This window comes from Mus caroli, unplaced genomic scaffold (assembly GCF_978045245.1).
Source record: "Mus caroli unplaced genomic scaffold, Mus_caroli_1 scaffold_16, whole genome shotgun sequence".
Lineage (NCBI taxonomy): Eukaryota > Metazoa > Chordata > Mammalia > Rodentia > Muridae > Mus > Mus caroli.
In genome coordinates, this window is record NW_028227271.1 from 91,988,852 (window position 1) to 92,015,957 (window position 27,106).

The 27,106-nt window shown below is 45.8% G+C and overlaps 1 protein-coding gene and 1 pseudogene across 10 annotated transcripts in view; both read left to right on the forward strand.

Annotated features, from left to right (window-relative positions):
• LOC147000807 (uncharacterized) overlaps positions 1–8,866 on the forward strand; it is a 62,039-nt pseudogene extending 53,173 nt beyond the window's left edge.
• The window catches only part of Pdzd2 (PDZ domain containing 2), a 372,386-nt gene that overhangs the window by 259,499 nt on the left and 85,781 nt on the right, over positions 1–27,106 (forward strand). For 8 of the 10 annotated variants that reach the window (XM_029469405.2, XM_029469409.2, XM_029469406.2 and 5 more), the window contains 2 exons: positions 14,030–14,531; positions 26,482–26,624. In XM_029469405.2, the coding sequence (XP_029325265.1) occupies positions 14,030–14,531; positions 26,482–26,624 (645 nt within the window). Of the gene's footprint in view, positions 1–14,029; positions 14,532–26,481; positions 26,625–27,106 lie in introns of those variants that run through there. The other 2 variants (XM_029469417.2, XM_085831392.1) reach the window with 1 other exon arrangement.

A 27,106-nucleotide genomic window follows, 5' to 3' on the forward strand; every position in this document is an offset into this window, starting at 1 on the left:
GAAAGGGGGAAATTCTTCTGATGTTTAAAAAGTATTAAAGCCGAGTTTAAACCTTATTCTCAGAGTAAGACATTTAAAATGGTTTTATCTCCACATAAAACATGACAGAGTCATCTTAAGTGGGTCATAGGAATTGGGCATCTTGCTACGTAAGCTCTAGGTCACAACATCTGAGAAACTAGCCAGGGAGACATCGTTAGGGTCCACAGGGGCCTCACGCCCTGGGTAGTATAGACAAAGAGCTTCTCTCTGAGAGCAGGACTGGGCTCTTCTAGCAGTTCTGAGGGAGGGACCTCCTCCTGCCCCAGTGCCTGGAGTTGGAGGCAGTCTTTTATGCTTGGGTGATAGGCAGACATCCCAAACTCCTCCTTTTCCTCTTTGTGTCTCCCCCAGGACATCCTTTGCATTGAGAGTCCATCCGAATCCAGTATTGCATGTCTTAATATGATTAATATATGTAATTATTGATACAATTAAAATAATCCATAATTGCAACTGCAGGGCCTCAGCTTCCAACTCATATTCATTTTGCAAATGCTATTTATTAAAAATAATTAAAATGGTTTTTATTGTGACATTTTCATACCTGCACACCAGGCATACACTTCGGTCATGTTTACCCTTCCATAGTCTCTTGACATCACCCCCACTCCTGCTGCCCCACCCTGCCTCCTAATAATTGCCTCGTTCTCTTTCTCGGAACATAGGAAATAGTCTTATCTCTAGGGTCTGGCTTACTTTGCTTAATATGATGATCTCCAGCCCCATTCGTTTTTCTGTAAAGTATTAATTTCATCCTTCTGTATGGCTCAAATAATGTTGCATTGTAGACTCCACCACACTTTTGTTTACCTGTTCCACTACTGACAGGCACCTGAGGCAGGTTCTTTAAGTTGGCTCTATTGAGTCGTGCCATGGTGGCTCACAAGCCCTCACCTGCTTGTGCCTGTAAAGCCAGGCCATCTGAAAGCAGAGGCATTTGCTATCCATACCAGCATGGTTTGAAGGATCACGCGTCTGCAGCAGTCTTCTCTGAACACATTGTGCAGTCTATCTATTGCAGTATACTGAAGCATTTAATACGAAAACAACTGAGTTTTAGGGAGTCCTTGCTCAGAAAAGTTTGGGAAAGGCCCTTTTGAAAGCTGGTTGAGTCACTGGAGGCAAGACGCTATCATCCAAGAGTTTGTAATAATTCTGTAACAAGATCTGGAAGTAGGAGTTCTGACTTTAGGTCAGAGGTGAGCAGATACCAGCAGAGGCAGTCACTCCACACCCCTACACACACACCCCTACACACACACACCCCTACACACACACACACACACACACACACACCATTATGCACAGGCACCTGACTGGTTTATGGCCATCCCCTCTGTCACTGTGAGCTGTGGACATGTGTTACAAAATACGAAGGGGCCAGCTGATCTAGTGTCCTGCTCAGGATGGCCAACCTCCCAGACTCCCCCTTGAGTTCTGGGCCAATTCTAGTATGTCTAGGGCCAGCTTGAGAGTTCAAGTGAGGCCAGAAAGCTCACAGTGACTCTGAGAGTGAGGGACCCAACCTCTGGCTAAATGGACAGGGGAGCAAAAGCAAAGAGCGTCGCTAGTCTCATCTCTCACTGGCAAAGAGCAAGGCCTACACTAGCTGTACTCTGTTGTTACCTATACTCGCCATCTACCCCAGGTGTGCACACACAACCCCAGCATTCTGGGAACAATGGGGTTCAGACAGCTGTCAGTACTGTCTTGCTGGGCTTCAAGTGCATTGTCACGGTCTCTCTCCTAGGATGCATTCCTTTATAAGGCTCCAGTTTTGAAACCTCTTTCTGACGATCTGTCTGCCCAGGTGAATTTGATTTTTTTTTCCCTTTCCTGAGACTTAACTATTTCCCTTGGCCCGATTCTTGTGATAGGTTCAGTCTGACTGCTTCCTTTTGTCAATTCATCTTCTGGGAGGTTCCAACCTGGACAGAAATATCAGGTAACTCAACTTGTTGACCTGTAATTATCTGCCACATTTCTGAGTGGAAGGGTTGATATTTATTGGCCTCTAATGTGCTACATAAGGAGACAACCATCTTGTTCATCATCCGGGCTAATATTCCATTGCCAAACACTGATCTCTGGGGTTAAGGTCTTGCTCAAGATCCAAGTGACATTGCTGAGACCCAAGCCAAGGGCCATCTTGCTCCAGATGTGCCTGTTCTGATGAATTTTCATAAAGCTGACGCTTTGTGTGTGATTCTGGAGATGAAATCTGGGCCCTCTTATCTGCTGGGTAAGCTATCTACCATGGGGCTAAAGCCTCAGCTTTTCAAACTCTTTAGGAGTAAAGTATAGTCCTGGGCTAAGTCAGCCCTTTGCTCTTGGTGTTTCTGGACAGTGAAGGAAATTTTTGTGAATGGCATTCATCCAACTTCTCAAACATGCCTCTACTGCTGCTGAGGTTACAATGGGTAAAGAACCTTTACAGTGTTGGGGAATGTCACTTGATCCAGCTACTGTGGAAATTGGTATGGAGGGTTCTCTGTATACCCCCCAGCTATCCCACTCCTGGGTACCTACCCACGGGCGGTAACTCTACACATGTTCTTGGCCTCACCATTCACAGTAGGCAAGATGTGAAGTCAGCCTGTGCACAGAAAGCATGGTGCATATTCACCATGGGATGCCAGCCCTAAGGAAGAGTGAATCATGACATTTTCAGGAAAATGAATGGAACTGGAGGTTGCCGTAATAAGCAAAGTAAGCCAGACACAAGTATTGTTTTTTTTTTTTTTTTTAAACATAAACATAGAATCTGTTCTTTTGTTTTGTTTTTTTAAATAACCAGAAAGTAGTAGTCAGGCTGCAAACAGGATAAGGGGGACATATGGGGGCAGGTGTGTAAGATAGGGTAGTTGGGAGGGTGAGTACAGTCAAAGACAATAATGCATGTATATATGGAAATGTCACAGTGGAACTCAACATATATATGCTAATTTTGTTAGGTAATAAGCAAGTTTTATTTTTAGGATTTCTTTTCCCCCCGCGTTTCCAAACTTTATTATTCTTTGAAAATGTCATATGTGTGTATAATATATCTTAATCTCATCTACCCTGACTCCCACTGACTCCTCCCCACCCAGTAGTTAGGAGGGTTAGCTGCTCCTCCCGAGGACCGGGGTTCAATGCCTACCACCCATATAGTGGCTCACAACCATCTGTATCTTCAATTCCAGGGGATCCAAACCCCTCTTTTAGCCTCATGGGTACCAGGTACACACGTAGTGCAGATATACATACAAACAAAACATCCATAAACATAAATGAATAAGTTTTTAAAGAATAACCTGCTAAGGGCTGGAGAGATGGCTCAGCAGTTAAGAGCAGTGGCTATTCTTCCTAGAGGATGTGGGTTTAACTTCCAGCACTCAAATGGCAGCTTACAACTGCCTATAACTCCAAGATCTGATGCCCTCACACAGACATACATGAAGGCAAAACACCAATGCACATTAAATTAAATAATTAAAAAGAAGAGCCCACTGAGTCCGGTTCAAGCTGCCCGTAAGTGCCTGAGTATGGGGCATGGACAGCCCACCGGGATTCGCCCTCCAAAGATGAGTGATGCTCCCTCTCACAGAAGGCATCCATTGCCAATAGCCTCTGGGTTAAGGATAGACTCGTTACGCTTCTTAAAAAGCTGTCCTACTGGCTTCCTGTATGCTCAGATCCCATGAGTGTTTTTCTGCTGTTATTTCCCACCCTGTGCTTTGGGGGGGTGCGGAGGGGAAGGGGCTTCCCTGTGACGCTTGCGTGTATTGTCCTCACTAGCCAGGTTCTCCAGGAAGCAGAGGCTGAGTTGGAGAAGAGTGTTGAACTGTGAGTGGAAGCAAAGGCTGGAGGGAAAGAAGCAGAGCAGATGAAGGAGGGGGAGCCAGGTCACCTGACCAAACCTGAGGTCTCCCAGCCCAGGGAGGAGCTCTGGCGACAGGGATGGCGTGAGCCAGGGGATGACCGGGGAGTCAGGTCTAATAAGACTCGTGTTCTTCTTTACCCATCATTGGCCAGAAAGTACCCCAGGAGAGTACTTGGCCAGTTTGAGCCACCTCTGCTGGCCAGAATGGCTCCCTGTGCTTTGGTTTTAAGAAGGTTGACCTGAGAAGTTCACCACCAGAGGTCATGTGTTTAGTCCCACTGGTCATCAGCAAGGCTCTGAAGGGGCTCTGCATGGTGTGGTTCTGGCAGTCACCTAGCCCAGGAATTTGCTTGTCCCTCCTTGGCCTAGCTTATGAGACAGCATGCTATCTATCTTCCATGTGAACCCGCAAGAGTGGTGGCCATGTGGTGAAGGTTGGCAGCTGCAGGCAGATCATGCCCACTTATCAGAAAGAGCCCTCTCTCATTAGACAGTGAGGTCTCCATCTTGAGAAGGGCTGAGATTTGGAGAGAGAATTACTGAGGGTAAGGTGGTACCCCTGAGAGAGGCTAGCATTGCAAAGAATCCGCCAAATCAGCCATTTTGATCTGCCTCTGCTGGCCAGAATGGCTCCTTATTAGTGCTTTGGTTTTAAGAAGATTGAACAAATATTGCCTCCATTTTCCAGCATTACTGGGGGACTCATGCAAGCTCATTCCTCAGAGATGCAGTGGGGAAGCTTACCCACTTCCCCCCACACCCTAAGAAACCACTTTACCTCCTCCGCACCAAGTGGGCCTGCCTGAAAATGCCCCTTGCTTCCCCTATAGCCCTTGTTTATGGGTGTGAGACATAGTTGGGGTGTTTACTTACCAACTGACATAGAATTCCTAGTGATGCCAAGAGGCCTCTTTTGGCTGTTAAAAGCTGGCCGCCCTTTTTCTGGTTCCAAACCTGGCATAGCAAGCAGCATCTCAAGACAGGGCTTTGCCATGAATCTCAAAATTTCAGGGTTTGTTTGGAATTAGATGGATTTGAATCCTGGCTCCACCTTGGCCAACTCAATGGCCATGCTAATCTCTAAGCTTTGGCGTTCTCACGTTGGAAAAGTGAGTCATGGGTTTTATCTGACTAGGTTGTTTTGGGTTGATCTGAGGTTCTGTGTTCGTAGACTTACAAGGCATGCTGTTTGATGTTAATTAGTTTTGGTCCCTGTCACTGGTTTCTGTGGTAAAACTCACTGGTGTAGAGCACTTCTAATGTAAACACTGTTAAAAGCAAAATTTGGATCTTTAACATTTGTACCCGCTCATCCTGAAATTTAAAAGCTTTTTTTTTTCTTAAATGCTTCACATGCCCTTACTTTTAAAATCCCGATAAAGAGGGAACATGCAAAGACATTTATAATATCTGAACAAAACTAAGAGCCAGAGGCTGCCAAGAACACACACACTATCAGAACACAGTTACAGTTACTCAACGGATGCCAAGAATTTACCATCGTCCTCCCCACATCTGTCAAAAGACGTGCTTTGTCTGTTTTTCTAGGCTAGAGTTCTGTTGACTTGGTTTTCCTGTAACCAAAGGCCACCAAACCAGCAAGAATCCGAACAGATCACAAAGATGGATGGCTCACAGGGAGAGGACCCAGCATGCCCTCCTGCTTCCTAATAGCACCCTTTGCTGGAGATGGGGGATCACAAGCTAGCAATCGGTCTGCACGAGCCTTAGTAGATTATGGGACCTGTGAGCCTGGCCGTGCCTGCCAGAGGCAGGGAAAAGGGGGAAACGGAAGCTTCGATATGTACAGAAGGGATTGGACTGGGCAGCACGTCAGCCAGGACCTGTACATGGGGAGGGTTGCTTTGCTGTTTCTTTTGGGATCTTTTCTGACTTCAAAACAGTGAAAGCAATTTTGAAAAGGAACCCACAATTTTGAAGGAAACTCTTTTGACATAAGTGAAACCAGGCTTGGCACAAGGTGAGGGCAGACTCAGGCCAAACCCATGGAACCGACCCTGGAAGGATGGCGGCGAGCTAGAGAAATTGTTTCAAGATGGGTCTGGATCCGCTTGAAAGTCGGGGAACCCGAGGGTGTAGACATTTCGTCAATGTCTGAATTAGTGTGTGAGAAGCCTTGTATGCCCCCCGAGACACGGGCTCACGGGGGTCCTATCTTCCCTCAGTTACCTCTGTGGAAGGGAGAGGAACATCCTGTGGACTTGGGAGGTCACCTGCTGGTTGTGATCGGCCAGCTGTGGCTGGTTTGGGGAAAGCAAAGGAGAGAGGAGATTCCAGCAGCTTTGACTACAGGAAGAACTTGGGAGATGTGGCAAGGAGAGGATGGGATTCTGTTCTCACATTTTTTTTTAGGTGGTGATGGATTTGAGAAGATGAATTGAATGTGATCTCTTAAAAGTTCATTCTGGAGCATCGATAGCAGCCTCTTGCAAGGGAAGATCAGATGCAGCCTATGTGGAAAGCCTAGGAACTGACCTAGGGCACAGCCTCTCAGAACTGCAGACTGTGTGAAAGCTTTGAGGAAAGCGGTCTCCACTGGAGCCCATGGAATGTACTGGAAAGGGCCAGGCTTCCGTTTCCCTGTTGAGAAGTTAACTGGCATCACAAATGGAGAAGGCATCTCAGTATTAGTATTTGCTGGAGAGGCTGTGAAGTCAACCCTATTACTGTGAGATGTGAGCTTCTGAGATGACCTTGTGTGGAAATCCAGATGATTTTCCCATCAGCCCCAGGACCTTGCTGCTCCCCTCTGGCCGTCTCTCTGCAGTATTGTAATAAGTCCCCTTATTCCCAGAAGATCTTAGAAGGGAACTAAAAGAGCACAGCATCTGCTTCAGTACAGAAAAGATGTTATAACATCTCAGAGGTGTTATGAGAGATCAGGTTGAAGCAAAAAGAACGTGTCTATACTTAATGCTGAGAGGCACAAATGCCTCTGCTGTCCTGAAGGCTGACACCCCGGATTTAACCAGGATGCTGTAGACACTGCATATTAGATCCACTTCAGATGCACATTGATTTACATTTAGGTGCTCATAAAATGTTAATTGGCTTTTATAAGCCTGGTGTTAAGGAACAGAACCAATTACAAGCCAGCTATCCTGTGTATTATTCTGCCGTAAGTTTTGTCCTACTGGTGGGACACTGCTTAGCCTGCTGGAGTCTCGTGAATGATGGCAAAGAAATGAGGTCTCTGGGTCAAGGATGACAGGCAGTTCATTGTTCACAGGAATAATAGTAACTAAGTCTTACTGTGTGTTTCACTCAGTCTCCCTTGCTGTGCTCCGTTACCAAGGCCGCTCGTTCTGAAGATAGGAAATTGAAGGTTTTGGAAGTAATTCATAATTTTAAATTGGGTGTCATCCTTAGTAGCACAAGGATACCCCTGGGTTATCTCACTCTGCTTTACCCAGGATGCCCAGGGTGACCAGGCTGTCTCTACTGCCCACGTGCTAGTCACTTTGCTGACTTGGTTAGAAAGTCAACTGTCGTGCTGAGCAATTGATTGCGTTCAGATAACCCCAGTTTTCCTAAATTGTAGCAGTGAAATGCCAGGGCAGAATTAATGACAATTCAGATGTGCCAATGACGAACCAAAGTAAACAGCTGAATATAGAAAGGAGAACAATATACAGAGTAGGTGCCACCCCTTAAGCAAGCATCCGCTGGGAGGTCTTGGAATGCATTCCCAAGGATAAACCTGGATTCCCATAGCCAAATTTATTGGTGCCTCTCCAGCATTTCTCCGGGCCCTGGTTCCCTGTGGCACGCACCTCCATCCATAGTCAGCATTTAATTTTCACTTTGGAGCTGTGTGACGTTCACAGGTTTTCTTAGAGAAGGTTGTGGACATCTTATCCCTCAAATGCAAGCTCTCTGGGAGGTGGCACCTGAGACAGACTGCCCACGAGTACCCGGTCCCTTCCCCTCTGTGGATTTGTCTGGACTTGAACTTGCTTCACTCTGTTTCCCAGCCTGGTCTTCCCTGGGAAATTAATCTCCTTGTATTTAATATTTCCTCCCAACCCACACTTCTTCGGAATCTCTCAACAGCCTCAGAGAATGCTCTGGAATGCCTAGGCTTAGCACATCTCCAAAAACCATAGGTTGATGGCTCCTCCTCCTTCTCTGGAAAAACCAGTCATAGGTAAAAATAGTTCATCTCCAGGCTTCCAGTGTTAGACAGAGAAGCCGGTAGCACCTCATCTGTGTGTGTGTGTGTGTGTGTGTGTATGTGTGTGTATGTGTGTATGTGTTTGTGTGTGTGTATGTGTGTGTGTGTGTGTATGTGTTTGTGTATGTGTGTGTATGTATGTGTGTGTTTGAGTGTGTGTATGTGTTTGTGTGTGTGTGTGTATGTGTGTATGTGTTTGTGTGTGTATGTGTGTGTGTTTGTGTGTATGTGTTTGTGTGTGTGTATGTGTTTGTTTGTGTGTGTTTTGTGTGTGTGTTTGTGTGTGTGTATGTGTGTGTGTATGTGTGTGTGTTTGTGTGTGTGTATGTGTTTGTGTGTGTGTGTGTATGTGTGTATGTGTTTGTGTGTGTATGTGTGTGTGTGTTTGTGTGTATGTGTTTGTGTGTGTGTATGTGTTTGTTTGTGTGTGTGTTTTGTGTGTGTGTGTTTGTGTGTGTGTGTGTGTATGTGTGTGTGTGTTTGTGTGTGTGTATGTGTTTGTGTGTGTGTGTATGTGTGTATGTGTTTGTGTGTGTGTATGTGTGTGTGTGTTTGTTTGTGTGTGTATGTGTTTGTGTGTGTGTGTTTGTGTGTGTGTGTATGTGTTTGTGTATGTGTTTTGTGTGTGTGTGTTTGTGTGTGTGTGTGTATGTGTGTGTGTGTGTGTAAGTGTTTGTGTGTGTGTTTTGTGTGTGTGTGTTTGTGTGTGTGTGTGTGTATGTGTGTGTGTGTGTGTTTTGGCTAGCCTGGGACTCACTTTGTAGCTCAGACTGGCCCAGAACTTGTGTCAATCCACCTGCCGTGGCTTCCCAAATACTAGGATTACATATGTGAGCCACCACTTCAGGTCTCCACTGTTGTTCTATGTAACTCAGATCCGATACATATGTGAGCCACTACTTCAGGTCTCCACTGTTGTTCTATGTAACTCAGATCCGATACATATGTGAGCCACCGCTTCAGGTCTCCACTGTTGTTCTATGTAACTCAGATCCGATACAGCCAGTGAATGTGAATGGCTAAGGATTCATCCCCCTGCTCCAAAACACAAAACTGACCCTGTCGTCATAACTCACATGTGAACACCCTCCTTTGGTCAGGGCTTGTTGGCATGTATTCCGAATACCTGACATTCTGAGATGAAGCAGGAATTGCTGTTTTGTTGAGTTACAGAATTACTTTAGAGTTCTTGAGTTATAGAAATTACAAGAGCAGTTTCCAGTGCTGGACATCCAAGTTACTTTGAAATAAAGAACTATAAAAAGGGAATGCTTGGGCTGGAGAGATGGCTCAGCAGTTAAGAGCACTGACTCTACTTCCAGAGGTCCTGAGTTCAATTCCCAGCAACCACATGGTGGCTCACAACCGTCTGTAATGAGATCTGATACCCTCTTCTGGTGTGTCTGAAGAGACAATGTTATTCGCATATATAAAATAAGTCTTTTTTAAGTGGGGGGGAGTGGTCTAGGCTACAATTGGAACCTCTGTGCAAGGTAGCTGGAGACATTTCAGCTCTTATAGAGAACTCAAGTCCAGTTCAAGTATCCATGTTAAGAGGCTCACAGTTGCCTGCGACTCTATCTTCAGGGGGTCTGTTGCTCTCCTCGGACCTTCATAGGCACTTCCACCCACAAACCCATTTCTGTACACAGACATGTTCACGCACAGATGCACACATCCACACACAATTTTAAATCTTTTTAAAATATAATGAAACCTCCCTACCAGATATTTCTTCGTTTTGAAATCATCGGGGGCGGGGGGAGGGAGGGGTTTAAAGTAAAACTTTAAATGAATTAATAATTTTCTTTGCCAAAAACAAATCTAAGGTGGGAGTGAGGGGGAATTGGAAATGCTGCCATAGAGAAGCGTCTGAAGAGCCAGTTGAGCCCTGTTTTGTGAAGAGGAAATCGTCTGTGTTTCTTAACCTCACAGGACACTCATTGCGATCAGTTCATCCTTTCTCAACTGCTGTGCTGTTGATTCATTCCCAGCGCAGCTCAGGCTGAGGCTGGTTACCCCACACAGATGTGCTTGGAGGCACAGTCTGGTGAGATGTGCTTGAGCTGTGAATCGATTCCTGCCTCTGCCGTGCAAGTTGATTCTCAGCGGACTGGCTCAGTTACCTCCATTGTTGACTACTGTGAAGTGAGGCCAGCTTTTGCTGTCTCCCACTTCTGTATGCACTCATTTACAACTTCCTCCTTCTGCCATAGGTTATAGCATCCTTGTGAGATGTGCCCACCCAACCTAAAACTCCCCAGCCATTAGCATCCTGAGCCAAAATAAACCTCTTTCCTTTATGAATAGCCAGGGCTCAGGTTTCTGGTAAAACAACCAAAAGCTAAGACCAACCTGACTTCAAAGTTCAGCGTAAGGTTTCTGATGCTGGAGGTAGAAAGATGGGTATGTCTGCCAAGGGCTTGCTGTGAAACCATGAAGACAGTGGGACAGAGCGAAGAAGAAAACAGGCACCGTGACACACACAGATAGGTCTTAATTAATGCCTGCCTAGCCTGGTCTGCATGGTGAGTCCCAGGCCAGTGAGACAGCTTGTCGAAAAAGAAAAAGAAAACACCTGGGCAGTGACAGTCAAGGTCATGTCCTGTGGCCTTCACATGCACACAAACACACATGCAGCACGCACACTTATACACACAAACACAACAAGATGGCCCTGTGGCCTTCACATAAACATGAATATACATGCTCCTGCACGAGCGCGCACACACACACACACACACACACACACACACACACCCCTCTAATGCTAAATAAGAATCCTACCAAACATAAAAAGGGGCTTGGATGCATGAAACCAGAAAGGGCTGAAAAGGCTTGGTAAATCCTTTGGATACATATGGATAGAGAATGTGGGTCCATTAGATAGAAGGTGATTTAAAGGGTTCTAAGGAAATGACCCCCTCCTTAGCCAAAGTGTCTTTCTCACTGACTTATTACAGGTCCATAATTCATTAATTACCCATTGTCTTTAAGATGACCTTATAAAATCCAGAGTCCAGGAAGGAATAAAACAACCTGTCTCACAATTTCTTTATGGTGTCAAGGTGTTATTTATTGCTAGGAAGCCAGAGGAAGGCAAAGAGGTGGTGCTGAACTGAAGAGAAACTATTTTGGGCTTTATAGTTTTGCCCAGCAATAGACCCTGTGGAAAAAGTGAAATTCCATCTCTTAACACAGGCACCTTCCAAGGTTCTTGGAGCTTCCATGAGAGTACATGTGGAAAAAGATATTTTAGGTCATGGGTCATCACGTGCGCTAGTGCGCGAGCGCACTCGCGAACACATGCACGCACGCACGCACACACATGTGTGAGTGCATGTGTTACTAGACCCAGCACCTCACACATACTCGGCAAGTATTCTACCACTGAATTGTATCCCCAGCTCTCATGACAGGGATCTGGCTATTAGGTGTGAGGAATCCTTTGGACCAGACTCTAGCAAGCTGGTCACTACATCTTTCCTTTATATCACTAGTGTATTGCTGACGTGGAAACTCGAGGTGACAGGAGAAGAAAGGTGACTCACTCTCCTTCCCAGATGCTGACAGCTCAGCTTTCCCATAGGATTTTCCCTGGTGACAATCACAGAAGGGCATCTTAATGTCTGTTTACCCACCGTCCTCTTCTGTTGGGCATCAGCAATGTGCCTGGAGGGAAAGCAGTGGCTTGGGCCACTCCAGAAGCCTCTGCCCCTTTCTCACTTACTGTGCGTGGAGCATGAAGGATTTAGTTGTTGACCCTCTGTGCTTGGGAACCTGTTTTGCATAGGAGGTGTAGCCATTTCCCCAGGATTCCTTGGGGATCTGTATCTCATCGGGGCATGGAGGGTCCAACCTGCTCATTTCTGGACTTTGAGTATGTCTTTTTTTTTTTTTTTTTTTTTTTTGGTTTTTCGAGACAGGGTTTCTCTGTATAGTTCTGGCTGTCCTGGAACTCACTCTGTAGACCAGGCGGGCCTCGAACTCAGAAATCCACCTGCCTCTGCCTCCCCAGTGCTGGGATTAAAGGCGTGCGCCACCACGCCCGGCTTGAGTATGTCTTTACTGGCGATTTAATGATCTGAGATCCTAAGTACCAGCGGTTACTGACTTGTTTCTTTGTATCCTCAAAGCTCTGGCGCGGATACTGTGTTGCACTCCGCATGCATTCTCTTGGTTTTTATCAGGCTTCAAATATATGGAAAAGCAACTCGCTGTGAGCAGCCTTCTCCATTTTGACCCTCCTTCCTCCTCCAACTCTTCCTGCTTCCCAACTTCCAAAAGCTTCTATGACCTGGTCAGCTTCACCCATGCCTTTTTCTCCTTGAAATGTGATGTCCCCAGAAATGGCAGTCCAAGTATGCTCGGAAAAGACCAAGCTAGAACTACTGTCAAGGAAAAATGTACACGTGACTTCTGCATACCTTAGTCAGTGACGTATTAGTGCCCCATCTAGCTTAGTGCAGGTCTGTTGTCACTTGACTTCCACGCAGAAGTTCTTACTCTGATGGTCACTTCTTTTTCATTCTTAAATCAGAATTTATACTTTGTCCAGTCTGCTTTTATCTATTCTTTTTCCCCCCCAATTTGTTTTATTATTGATGTAAGGGTGTGTGTGTGTGTATGTATGTATACCATATACATGCCTGGTATTTTTGGGAGTCAGAGACCATTGGATCTCCTGGAACGAGAATTACAGATGGCTGTGCATGAGGCAGGTGCTGGTAACCGAACCCAGGTCCTCTGCAAAATCAAGTGCTCCTGACTGTGAGCCACCTGGACAGCTGGCCCCCATTTTATCTGTTCTTCACTGGGAATTGTATTATTCATCAGTCACATACAAATGGGAATCTTGTGTAATTCCTATTCAAGCAACTGTTGAAGGAGTGAAGAATTGGTTTGGTTTTTAATCTCTTTAGCCGTTTAAATATTCATAATTATGTATGCCTACAGGATATAAAGTCTGACGTTTTCAAATATGTGTCATAGTGATCAGGTCAAGGTGATTGGCACCCATCACCGCCATTATTGACCATTTCTTTGTTTTAGGAACATTTAAAATCTTCTCCTGGTTATTTTGAAATATATAACTAAATGTTGTCAAACAGCTGAATAGCTGCCCTTTTATGCTATAAAATAGTAGAATTTACTTCTCCATCAAGGGTTTTCTTTTGGTTTTATTTTGATTTTTTATTTTTATGTGAATTGATGTTTTTTTTTTTTTTTTTTTTTTTTTTTTGGTTTTTCGAGACAGGGTTTCTCTGTGTAGCCCTGGCTGTCCTGGCACTCACTTTGTAGACCAGGCTGGCCTCGAACTCAGAAATCCGCCTGCCTCTGCCTCCCGAGTGCTGGGATTAAAGGCGTGCGCCACCACGCCCAGCGTGAATTGATGTTTTGCCTGCGTGTATGTCTATATGAGGGTGTCAGATTCCCTGAAACTGGAGTTACATAGAGTTGTGAGTCACCATGTGGGTACTGGGAATTGATCCCAGGTCCTCTAAAAGAGCAGCCAGTGCTAAGCCATCTGTCTAGCCCCAAGAGTTTTGTTTTGTTTTTTTAGGAACTAGAAGTAGAGCAGAGGTAGAGAGCTCACCTAGCAGATATGAGGCCCTTGAGCCCAGTAATCAGTACTGAAAAGCAAACAACACAAAAATAAACTTCAAAATAATAATATGTTGGGATTGACTCTGTAGTGGAAAAACCCTGCTCGAGACTCCCGATTCTAGGAGAGGTAAATTAGAATTTTCCAGCCTGTAGGGTCCTCTGTTTGCTAGAGGTATTGGGGATGGATCATTTCAACATCAACCACTGAATTTATTAAAAGAGGGATCTGGAGGGTGTGCCCTCAGTCCTGGGCCCTGGCTGGACACTGAGTGCTGTGTCCTGAAGGGATGGTGTCTAATGCGCATGTCTGTGTGTTGCAGTTACCTCGCTGAGCAGTGCTGGAATGGCGGCTTCATCTACTTGATCATGCTGCGGCGCTTCAAGCAGAAAGCCCACCTAACTTACAATGGCAACAGTGGCAACAGCTCAGAACCCGGAGAGACACCGGCCTTGGAGCTGGGTGACCAGACTTCCAAAAAGGGGAAAAGAACAAGAAAGTTTGGGGTCATTTCCAGACCCGCTATCATCAAGGCCCCTGAAGACTCCAAGAGCAACAGTGGTTGTGACACCGCAGATGATCCCAGCTCAGAGTTGGAGAACGGTACTGACCCGGAACTTGGAAATGGCCATGCCTTTGAGCTAGAAAATGGCCCGAATTCTCTCAAGGATGTGGCTGGACCCCATCTGGAGAGGTCAGAAGCGGACAGAGAGGCCGAGCTCAGAGTTCCAAAGACAGAAGCCCCTCTGAGTGACAGCAATGACAAACGCCGTTTCTCAAAAACTGGGAAGACCGACTTCCAGTCCAGTGACTGCCTGGCACGGGTAAGGTGTAGTTGGACTATAGAATCTAATCTTTTGTTTTGAAATTTCTGAAAATATGCGCATGTGTACGAGCCTGTGTGTGTGCCTGCTTGTCTTGTCTGTCTGTCTGTGTGTCTGGGCACATGTACTCATGTATGTGGTAACCAGAGGACAATCAAAGATATCATTCCTCAGGTGCCCTCCTCCTTGTGTTTTGAGACGAGGTCTCTCACCAGCCTGAAAGTCCCCAAGTAGCTTAAGCCAACTGGCTGGCAAGCCCCTGGGATCTGCCTAACTCCCATGTCTGGCTTTTTAAATGGATTCCTGGCATTGAATTTGGGTCCTCAATGCTTGCAAGGCAAGCTCTTCACAGTCTGAACAGCTATCTAGACTCCTAGCTAGTTGTCCTAGAATCTGAATTCTAACATAACTACTGTTGAGGTTGCTTCTCGAGTTTAGAAAATACACCCAAGATTGCCTTGTGCTTTGAAGCCAACAAACTCATGGAGATCAATGATCGGAGGCTGTAACCATAACAGGAAAGTCTGAGTTGTTATATCCCATTTAAAGTGCCAGTGAAGTGGTCCTAAGTGGAAAACTGAAGCCTTCTGCCGTAAACTTTGAGCCCTCATGAGGCCCAGATAAAGCATCGAGCAGCCTTGCTATTCATCACCACTGTCACAGAGAAATTGCTACTTCAAGGCCAGAGATTCCTGGTGGCAGCTGACAATGCAAACATCCAGGCTCAGTGTGACACAGGAAGGGCAGCCGACACCGGGAAGCATCTGCTTTTATTTTTAACAGTTCAAAGCCAGCGCTATTTTTATGAGATCATGTTATTACACTGGCAGATTCCAGGGACACACAGGAGTGTCTCGCCTGAAGCTCAGAGAAGTGGTTTCTCTGTCAGGTTGAGGCTGGTCCTGTGGAAGTGAGGAGAGACTAGAGGCAAAATAAACTGGCACAGCAGGTTGTCTCCCCAGTGTCCTGTCTTAGGGGTCTTGTCTGGGAATGAATCCTCTTGGCAAAGACTGCTATAATAGAAGCAATAGCTTCTGGAGTGGGTGCTGACCAGTTTCTCCAACACAGAAGTCCCCTCTAGGGGTGAAAGGCAAAGGTGGGAACAAGGTGGGTTTGGGTTTGCTGCTGAGAAAGCGTCCCTGGGAGTGAGTGGGATGTCTCCTGTGGTTTGGTGCCTGCGGCTACTTCTATACTTTTCACCAATCCAAACAGGAGTGAAAAGGACTGAAATAAAAACCACTCTCTCCCGCAGAAAGCCTTCGAGAGAGGCCACGTTCTCTGTGAATGAATCCAGGAACAAATAAGAAGCAAGGCCACGCTTCTGTCAGTGCTTTCTGTTAATTTTGTGGGGCTTCCCTTGGTGGTTTAAAGATTAACCAAGCATATAGATGGTAGTGTCGCACACCTTCAGTCCCAGCACTCGGGAAGCAGAGGCAGGCGGATCTCTGAGTTCAAGGCCAGGCTGGTGTACAGAGTGAGTCCCAGGTCAGCCAAAGTTACACGGAGAAACCCTGACTTGGAGAAAAAAAAACAACCAAAAAACTATAAGCACTAATACTAATATTCTGTATTCTGGCTGCTGTAACTTGGTAAGTCTTTACCTTATCACGTTAGACTGTGATACCACAGTGAAACTTTGAAGTGGATAGCGTTGGCTTCCTTGGTCATGTCAAGGGTTTGGTGCCAAAGGAGGTTGAATCACACAAACAGTCTTAAAAAAAAAATGGCTTATAAAATTAAATTTCTGGCTTAGACTGTGAAGACTCTCGGTAGCATAAGTCCTTCTTGCCTACCTTCTGAGCTCAGGGTCAGAATGACCCAGAAGGTGTACAGATTTAAGAAATGCAACTCCTACTCTATGGCTGTGGGGATAATTTTTAAAATATTTTTAAGTTACATTTTACATATTTTTATCTGGGGTTGGGGGCTGGGGGAGTGTATGCCATGATGGACGCGTCAAGGTCAGAGGACAGTCTGAAGGAGCCAGTTCTCCCATTCCAGCACGTGGTCCCAGGGATTGAACTCAGGTTGTCAGTTTGGCAGCAAGCACCTTTACCCACAGAGGCATCCATCATTTCTTCATCTCTATGGGACAATTTTTTATAGCCACATTTCTTCTAGAAGAGGGGGACCTGTCACCTGTGGTTGATGCTCTTTCTATGTCTCCATGATGGCCCCAGTCCTGCTGTGAGTGTTGGAAAGTGAGAATGGACCACATGTCTGGGTTTACTACCCGACCCAATCCCAGAGTCGTGTCCCCCCCCCCCCCCCCGTCCCCGTCCCCGTGCATTCGCTCAGGATAGATGCCGGTGAGCTCTTCACAGCTCCCTCTACTCCACAACAGCAACCCTTGGTATCACCCTCCAGGAAGACAGGCTGGGTTCAGGGGCTGTGGTGAGGGGATTTTTATATTATTCTTATTATTTTATTTTCACTCCAGAGCAGTTGAGACCAAGGTCATGCAAAAAATGAAAATTTCCAGCAAATAACTCTTTGCGTCTTAAGTCTTTGGGGAGGGGAATTCCTTTCTGTTTGAATAATAGCAGATTTAACATGTCAGGGTGATTCCGTTTCTGCTTTATTAATGATTTAATATTATCCATGGAGATGTAATAAGTTACAGGAAAGGCCTAGAATGCCCAGTCAGACTGTTTCATTTGGTGGGTTCCTCTATAAAGACTTATTTGTTCTAAGAAAACATTACAGTAAAATAAATCCCAGGTTATTGCTTCCACACTCTGCTTTCCCTTAGCAGAACAATGAGAAATACAGTTCTTCCTAAGGATTTGTTTGTCTTGTTGAAACAGCATTTGTTACATACATCTTGCTGGCCCGATACAATGTAGCTCAGGTTTGCCACAAGCTCACAACAGTCTGCCTTCCCCAGCCTCTCTAGTGCTGATATTACCTGTATGAACCACCATGCCTGACTGCAAATGTTTTCTTTTTAAAAATATATTTTAATATGTATCTGTGTGGGCCTTGTGAGTTGACCGGTACCACATGTGTGCAGGAGCCCTCAGAGGCCAGAGAGGCTATTGAGAGTCCCTGGAGCCAGGGTTACAGGCAGTTACAAGCTGCTGTGTGGGTACTGGGAAGCAAACCCAGTTCCACTGTAAGAGCAGTAAGCGTTCTTAACTGCTCGGCCATCTCTCCAGATACTTTCTTTTAAATTGCTATGTTTAGGTAAAACAGTCATTGAAACAGTGCATGTATAAGATTACTTCTTTTAAAATGCAAAACTTGGGTCCATCTTCTAAACCACAGAATACCTCAAGCAACTTTAGAGATAACCTCAGGGTAATTTTACAGCCTTTTCAGCAAAGCCCATTCATCATTCAAGAAGATGGCACCAATGTCTGTTGATCTAGAATGTGTCTTTTTGTAAAATACCAAAACGCCCACAACCAGTTGCAGATAGGGAGAAATCCCACCAGTTTCCTTATGACTGCTGGATGTGTCTGTGGGGGCAGTGGTATCTAACCCCAGAAATCATAATTTACTCCTGTACAGCATCAGACCTTTTCCCTTCATGTGATTCACTGGGGACCTCAGAAAGGTACCCCAGATCCAAATCTGCAAGAAAAGGTGGGATATTTCTCATGTGACCACTGATTTGACCAAGGACAGAGTATGGAGGATTCTTCTCTAAGAGGCCCCCACTATCACTGGGGGAACACATTGTCCTCTGTGGTCATATCTCCCGAGTCCAGATTTGCTTGTTCACCTTGCTCCTTCTCTAACATTTATATCAACTGCCTACCTGTCTTAGTTAAGGTTTTACTGCTGTGAACAGATACCATGACCAAGGCAAGTCTTATAAAGGACAACATTTAATTGGGGCTGGCTTACAGGTTCAGAGGTTCAGTCCATTATCATCATGGCGGGAACATGGCAGCATCCAGGCAGACATGGTGCAGGCAGAGCTGAGAGTTCTACATCTTCATCTGAAGGCTGATAGTGGAAGACTGGCTTCCAGGAAGCTAGGAGAGGGTCTTAAAGCCCATGCCCACAGTGACACACCTATTCCCAACAAGACCACACCTCCTAATAGTATCATGCCCTGAGCCAAGTATATACAAACCATCACACTACCCATTGTAGATACTAAGAGTCAGTGCAAGCCTTTCCTGAATGGCGAGCTCCACCCCAGGGTTCTAATCTTGCTTGGTCCTATCCAAGCTTGGGTGACCAACTGTTCAGGGTTGTCTGGAACTTCCCTATTTGTCACTGAGCATGCTCAGAAAGCCCTCTTGGTAAAGTCTGCTAAGACACTCCCCTCTCCCTTACATCACATCATATCCATACCTTTACCAAGTCCTGGCAATGCTGACCCCCTTTAAGCCTTCACAGCCCCAGCTACCTTTTATCCCCCACTGCCAGAACATGAGGTTGGGAAGGTGTAAAAAGTTGTCTCCAACCCATGGTCTCTCGGCCACTCTTCTTCCCAGTCATCCCCTGTATTTTTGAGGGACCTTTCTGAAGGGTAAAGCAAGTTGTCCATTCTCATAGACACACACACACACACACACACACACACACACACACACACGCGCACGCACGCACACACGCTACAGTTAAGCCCTTTGGATGAGTCCATATACCTTGATATTTCATTCAAGGCTGTCTATTCTGATTCTATACTTAAGTTTCTACCTCAGGCCGCCCTTATTTTGTTTTGTTTTTAATATGTATATTTAGTTTAATATATGTATTTAATACATATCAATATATATAATTTAATATGTATTTAATACATATATTTAGATATGATAAAGGGGTCACATGTATAGCTAACTGAAAAAGTGAGGTCCAAATCCCCACCCCAACACAAGAGTTGGGGTGCATCCCATCCTGGGGGTGCGTTTTCCAAGCCAGAGACACTCCAAAGCCCCATACACAGGATCTGCATCTGCATCTTGTACAGAGGACAGAGGCTTCCTCTTGAAAATGTAATCTCTCATTAACTCCGACTTCCACCCCTCCCCAGAGGATGGGGGAGGAGCAGGAATTCCAAGCTCCTAGTGTTGTGGTTTCCTGGGCCAGACCCGTGCTGAAGTTATCAAGGGTTTCTTAGTACAGCCTGTCACCACCATGTTGGCTTGGATTTTCATTGGAGGTGCTAGCGTTGTGGAGGCTGCACTCTCTGCCTGATGTCTCTTCTTCTTTCCACTTTCTCTTGGTTCCCACCTTCCTGGTGACATCAGCCATCCTGATGCATGTCTGAAAGGAACCTCTATGGCCTTTTGAAAACCTGATCATCATCAGGCCACTGTACTCTGAGCTACTGCATTGTCCTGCTGCCTGCCCATTGGCACATGACAACGTAATCTGAACATATTCCAATGACCCTATGTTATCTCTGTGTCCTATTTTACTCCAAAGGGGGGGCCTTATATGTCTTCTCTTTTTATATTTTTAACTTGCATTTGCATTGTTTTGCCTGCATGTATGTAAGAGTGCCCAGATCCCCTAGAACTGGAGTTTCAGACAGTTGTGAGCTGCCACCTGGGTTCTGGGAATTGAACCTGTGACCTCTGGAAGAGCATCCAGTGCTCTGAACCATTGAGCCATCTCTCCAACCCCAAGTATATGTCTTCCTGTCACCAGCTCTAGCTCAATGCCTTGCACCTGGAGTGCTTTGTATATCCTTATTAATGAAGATGCCCTGAGACACCAAGAATAGATGGGACAATAGATTCTAACCTCAGTTCCTCTGTCCACATCGCTGTGGCCTCCAAACTGCCTTGTTTTTTCTCTGGGCTGATCTCTCTCTCGCCTGTAAACTGAACATTGTGATCTGGTGACTAAGGGGCTTTAAGCCCTGACGGAACATTTTTCCTTTCTTACTGATTATCCTAAATAAGAAGGGAGACGCGAATGCTTTCAGAATAGGCTTGCAGGGAGGGCCAAACATTTACTGCAGTGAAATTCTGTTTCAGTGATGTGTCTTCTCACATTTGGGGCAAAGATGCTATTATATAATGCTCTTTTGGCTTGCAGCAGAAATGAGGTCATTTAAATGCTACCTGGCAGCTCTCTCATGTGCTACCCTGTTTTAGTAAATAAATCCTGGTGCTGGTTTCAGTGAAGCGTTGCCAGTGTGAACTCACACAGTAGCCATGGCTTACAGGAAAGGCTAACCCTCTGTCGTTAGTACAGAAGCCCATAGCTGCCTGTTTTTCATCATTTGGCTTTTTCTCCATAAACTCACAGGTGTGTCATTGCCCTTTAAGCCATTCTAATAGGAAACGAATGCTCAAGCCACCTGTCTAGACAGGGCCTGTCTTGGAATCCAGTTGTCTCTACAGCTAGATCTATGTCACTGGCAAACACACAGGTCTCCCTTCTGGAAGAACCTCTTAATGTCTACCTCAGTGGTGCCCAGAGAACCGTAAGATTTGCGGATAAGCATTCTACACTGGTTCCTGCCTCTGTGCTCATGGAATGTTGCTATGCTGTGTCCTAGTTGCTAGAGAATCCATTTGGGGAGTGAGCTGAACTCGCTCCCTGGCTCCATGTCTTTGAGAACTCAGAAGGGGTTATAAGCAATAAAGGAGCCTATAAAATATCAGATAATGACAAGTGCCACTAGTAACCTAAACTAACGTGAAGAGGGGAGTTAGCAGGACTGTCACCCGCAGGGATAGTTGATATCAGGTGTCAGCAAAAGCGAGCTCCCTAAAGAGGTGCTATGTGAGCTGAGCCATGTCCTGGAAGACCAGCCCTACGAGAAGGTCTCGGGAGAACCAGCAAAAGCAGCTGCAAACAGCAGGAGCAATAGGATGTTCCAGGAACATGAAACAGCCCTAGGAGAGGACGGGATAGCTTAGCAAGTTGTGTTGTACAGTCCAGAGAATGATCTATGATAGCCAGAGTACATCCTCTTCCAGTGAGTTGATTAAAAGTGTGTAGCCAGCCAGAGTAGAACAATTAGATAGGTAGCTATCAAAATACCATTAAACCAAGTATTCAAAGCACCCAGCAGAAATCAAATTGGGGAAGCTCCCCCCCCACCCCCCACAAAGGCAGACAGCTAGACTTCCCAGTAAAGAGACTCCTAGGCAGATCAAAAGGACCCCTCCTCCAGTGAGGCTTCAAGTAAAGAATGAATGCCAATGGAGAGAGATGACACCATCAAATATGGAGCTCACAGAGTCCAGCAGAAATTGGCTTGAGACAGTCAGCTGCAGTCCTGACTGAGCCTTCTCACCAGGGCTGAGCTTCCAACGACTGACCTTCCAGCTTCTCCTCTCCACAGTAGACACTTTTTATTGGGTATTTTCTTTATTTACATTTCAAATGTTATCCTCTTTCCCGGCCTCCCCCCTCCCCCAAGCCCTCTATCCCATCCCCTCTTCCCCTGCTTCTATGAGGGTGTTCTCCCACCCACCTACTCCCTCCTCCCTGCCCTGGCATTCCCCTAACCTGGGGCATCGTGCCTTCATAGGACCAAGGGCCTCTCTTCCTATTGATGCCCGATAAGGTCATCCTCTGCTGCATATGGGGTTGGAGCCATGGGTCCCTCCATGTGTACTCTTTGATTGGTGGTTTAGTCCCTGGGAGCTCTGAGGGGTCTGGTTGGCTGATATTGTTCTTTCTATGGACCTACAAACACCTTCAGCTCCTTCAGTCCTTTCTCTTACTCCCCCATGGATAAACAAGTTTGAATGCCTCTTGGAATTGGTTCATCCTCTAACTTTTCTGAAGGCTACAGTGTTTTTGTTTGTTTGTTTGTTTCCCTCTCTGTTATAGTGTTAGGGTGGCCATCCCATCCCCAGACAAGGAACTTGGAGACAAACCCGGTTCTGAAATAGGGGAGCACAAGTTTGAGAGCTCCCTTCTCAATAAGCTCAAACAACCCATGAATGTTCATAGTGGTCAGAAGGGCGTGACCACATGACCGCAGAGTATGGGCCTTGTCCTCAGCCCACAGCTTGTTTAAGCCCCTGAGGGACAGAAGCAGGGGATGTTCTGGCTTGTCCTTCTAAAGCATTTCCTTTGGATGTTTAGTAGCGAATATCCTGTAGAACCAACTGGTGAGCTCAGAGACCAGATTACAGGATTTTATGACCGCTCAAGCCAAGGGCACTAGTGGCTTCGGTAGGAGTGATGGTGGAGAAGATGAGGAACTTGATGTGGGATCTATACATGGATGTGAAGCTGACACACTCTCTACTTGTTAGCCTTTTCCTGCTGAGATGAGAAATCCAGGAGTCTCCAATGTCTGAGTTAGGATTCCAGGGTGGAGTTGTAAGCCGGCAGTTGGAACTACATTCACTGTTGTTCTGTTTAGGAGAGCCTATTTGCATTTGACCGGGACTGACACTAGCCTAGTGAATTTGAAATATTTGTTTCAGTTTTAAGTAAGCCTTCCTTTAGCCCCGGGCAGCTAAATTTCACAGCAAAACTTATACAGTTAATTGATAACTGATAGCATTTTCCTCTGATGCTATGTCTTCATTTGAACTCCTCCAATAGACTGAAATATTACAAGCAAGGATATGTTCATTAATTTCATTGGAGCTACCCCTTAGAGTTTCTGCATTTGATTGTGGGGAAATCATCTTATTGAATAAAAGTAGAGAAGAGGGGGTGATAGCATGGCTCTGGTGGCCAAGTGCTTGCTGGACCACGTGAGGACTCGGGTCTGGATGCCTAGCACACATGTAAAGGCAGGTGTGTACATGTCTCTAACCCAGTGCTGGTGGTGTGGGTCAGTCTAGCTATGCTAGAGGCTACAGGTTCAGTGAGACCTTAACCAAGAAGACTCCCAGAATCATATGCATAAAGAATGTACATCTCCCGTACCCCCAACATACACACACACACACACACACACACACACACACACACACACACGCCACATACATATACAATGCAGAAGTCTATTTTTTAACTAAATTAGTTGAAATGGAAGCAGGAAAAGAATGGTGGCCTATCTTACAGTCTCTAGTTTATACCCGTTTGTATTAGAAATGTGTGTAGTAGTTTGTGTGTGTGTGTGTGTGTGTGTGTGTGTGTGTAGGCACATGTGTCCACAGCATGCATGTGGAATTCAGATAATAATTCTAGGGTGGGAGTCCTTGCCTTCCATTTTGCTTTGAGGCAGGATCTCTCGTTTCTCTGCACCCTACTCCAGGTTAGCTGACCTGCTTCCATGTGATTTTCCTGTTTCTGCCTTTCATCTCACTACAGGAGTGCAGGAATTCCAGATGCATGCCACCACACCTATTTTAAAACAAACAAACAAACAAACACAGATTCCAAGGATCCAAACTGTGCTTCCATGGCAGGCGCTTTCACGGCTGGGCTACCTCTTGTCTTTGGTGTGTTTCCACTAGCTGTGTGGAAACACACAGGAGCTTATGAAGTACATGGTGTTCTTCTCCATGAATATATAGAGTTAGGTTTTTTTCTACCTCTATGGGCATAGTTTTGTTTTTGGTTTGTTGTTGTTATTGTTTGTCCTTTAAATCATAGGTCCTACTTTTCAAGCATTTAAAAATGAAAAGGAATAAATTTCGTATCATCCTCTCTATGAACCGTACCTACATATTCTGCTTAACACAAGGACAGCAGAATGGGGGAGGGAGAGTTACAGAACTAATAAAGGGGATCGATACATTTTCACTACTGTGAGGTAAAACCAAATGAGTTTTCTTTTGAGTCTATTACTCCAGTAATGGACACTGTTGCTCTTTGAAAGGAAAGCCAAAGAGTTCCTTGGCTGGGGGAGAAGGAGCTGTGTCTTACCTGCTAGGATCCAGCGTCAGAAAAGACAAGCCACTGTTTTCCTCCCCTGAACCCAGGGGGCTTGGAGGGATGCTGGCGTGGGAGGTGCTGCTGGGCAGTGTAGAGTCTGACCAACATATCCTGAATCTGTTCCTTCCAGTAGCGTGTGCTAGGACATCAGCTTCCTGCGTTGGAGCTGTGGCAAGCTGCCCCCTTGGCAGCCACTCTGACTCCCAAGGATGGCTTTTGGAAATAGGGGAGCTATGAGGATGTGAAGGCCAGGGAGGATGTTTCTGAATGGAGAAGAGGAAGGTGACCCAGAGGTCAGAGGCAGCAAACCAAAACTGTGGAGTTCGGGGCCAGACGATTGGATGAAGTAGGGCCCCCGTTGACAAGTTCATGAATGACTGTGGTAAGCCAGTGACTTCTGAAGTTGCATTTGGCCAGACAGGCTGCGTTTGCCTGTGGTCAGCGGATGGAGGAGACAGCTGGCACCCCTGCATGCCGCTGGAATGGTGGAGCCCCACAGAGCGGCGTTGTACAGAAGTGTAGGATCCACCAGGTCTCTGCCTGGTAATAATTTCTCAAGACATTCCAGTTGCTGCACATCAATGGCTATTCAACATCTGGCTCTTTTACTATTCCTGCGGTTTTGTTTCAGTTTCTGACAGTGAGTATGTATGTATCTCAGGTCTTCTAAAGGCTTCACATTCTTTCTGTTCTGTAAGCAGCTCTAGTGGGCAGGTTGCCTCTTTCCAGGGGGATGGGAGCTTCGTTTCCACAAAATCCTCATGATGGATTAAGAAGGCAGATTCTGGTGGGTGTGCTATGACTCATGGCCATATCCCTAGCATTTTTTAAAAAAATAATAATACAGAACTGAGCCTAAGCTTTAAAAAAAAATCACACTTAAAGATTTTTATGGGGCTGGAAAGATTGTGCAGTGGTTAGGAGGGTTGAACTTCAGTTCCCAGAATCCACATCATACAACTTACAACTGCCTGTAACTCCCAAGTCTAAGGGGTTTGATGCCTTCTTCTGATCTCTGTGGGCACTTACGCATACACATGTGCACACACAGACACACACATGCACACACATTTATCTCCCAATATCATATGCATCAATTTTTCATTTGGGTTTCTCGTGTATGTATTTTAAGGACGTATAAGATTCAGTTCGATTTGGTTTCACATGCTTAGTCGTGATCCTGCTCTGAACATCAAAACTCAAAAATACTCAAAATCTAAAAATTACTATGATACCATAAATGGAAGATTCCATGCTGTGACCTTTTAGATAACTCATAGTCAAGGTAACAAGTGGATTGGAAATATTGAATAATCCTACCTTTAGCCTATATAAGCTACATAGGAAACAAATGAATTTCATATTAAACTTTGTGCTCCATCCCCAATATATCTCAGTATGCATGTGTCAACATTCCGAAAGGCAAAGAGACCTAAAGCACTTTGATCCCGGGTCTCTCCCGAGGGACAGTCGGCAAGGACTACGTGGTCCCCTGTCAGCATCTGCTCAGGTTCATTCTGCTGCTACCTGTTCCCATGGATGTTCCACTGAGTCCTCCAACAAACCTCAAAGTAGTAATGATGGCTTGCATGTCAGAAGCAAGGGAAGGCATTTGTGTATTAGGTGGCCCTCTAAGCTATAAATGGCAAAGCTTCCCCTAAACTAGTAGAGGTTTCCTGGTACCCAAGCCTGACCTGAGCTTTTCTCCTTTCACATTTCTGTGTATTAGCAGCTGTGCAGAAGCAAAAGGATCCCAGAGTAAACCAGTGTTGCAGACACAGTGGGACCTGCATCGCAAGTAGAGGATGCGTTATCCACAGGACACCTGATAGGATGTATGACGTCAGAGCCAGTAACTGGGATGGCTGCACACATGATTAGAATTCTCTGAAACGAAAAATTAGATACTTGGCCTACACCATGCATTTTTAAAAGCTCCACGTGTGGACAGTGGTTCCCTATAGAATGACACAAGACCGAACATTTCCCTTATTCTAGAAGGTTCTATGGGACAGCGCTGACAGCCAGACTTTGGTCTAGTTAACAGAGGCCTTTTCTTCTATGCTGATTTGTGATATTTGGTGACAAGAGACAGATGCCTGGCCTCGTGTGACAGTGCTACTCTCCCGTGTCAATGCTGTGTGTCTGTCAGCCTCCTTCATGCATGCTCGCTTTTTCTTCCAAGGAGGAAGTTGGCCGGATATGGAAGATGGAACTGCTCAAAGAATCAGATGGGCTGGGAATTCAGGTTAGTGGAGGCCGAGGATCAAAGCGCTCACCTCACGCTATCGTTGTCACCCAAGTGAAGGAAGGAGGTGCCGCTCACAGGTGACTAGATAACTCTTCCCCCATCCCTCTGCCCCTTGCCTTCCTCCTCCCCTTCCCTCGGGTGCTGGGTGCTAGTGTCTTTCGCTTGATCAAAGCTCTGGTAATTACGGTTCGTAAAGATTTGTGGGAGCGCGGGAGGGAAACAGACAAGAGCACTGGGCATGCTTCTGAACACAGGAAGTGGCTCATGAGGAAGGATGCTTAGGATATTCTAAACCGTGGAACGGAGATTTGATTTCTTTGTGCTCCCTCTTAGATTGCTTACGAACTCTGGGCATGCTGGCACTGACTGGGGTATTAAGTGTTTATTTATCAAGGAAGTTTATGCACCCCCAACAGGAGATCACAGTCCTGCCACCTGAAGTCCTCTGAGTCAGTGACTAATGACACAGGAAAGTAGCACTGTCTTAAAAGGTGGCCACCATGCAAATGTGTCAGATCAGAGTTTCACACATGCACACACACGGGCTTGTGGTCCCATG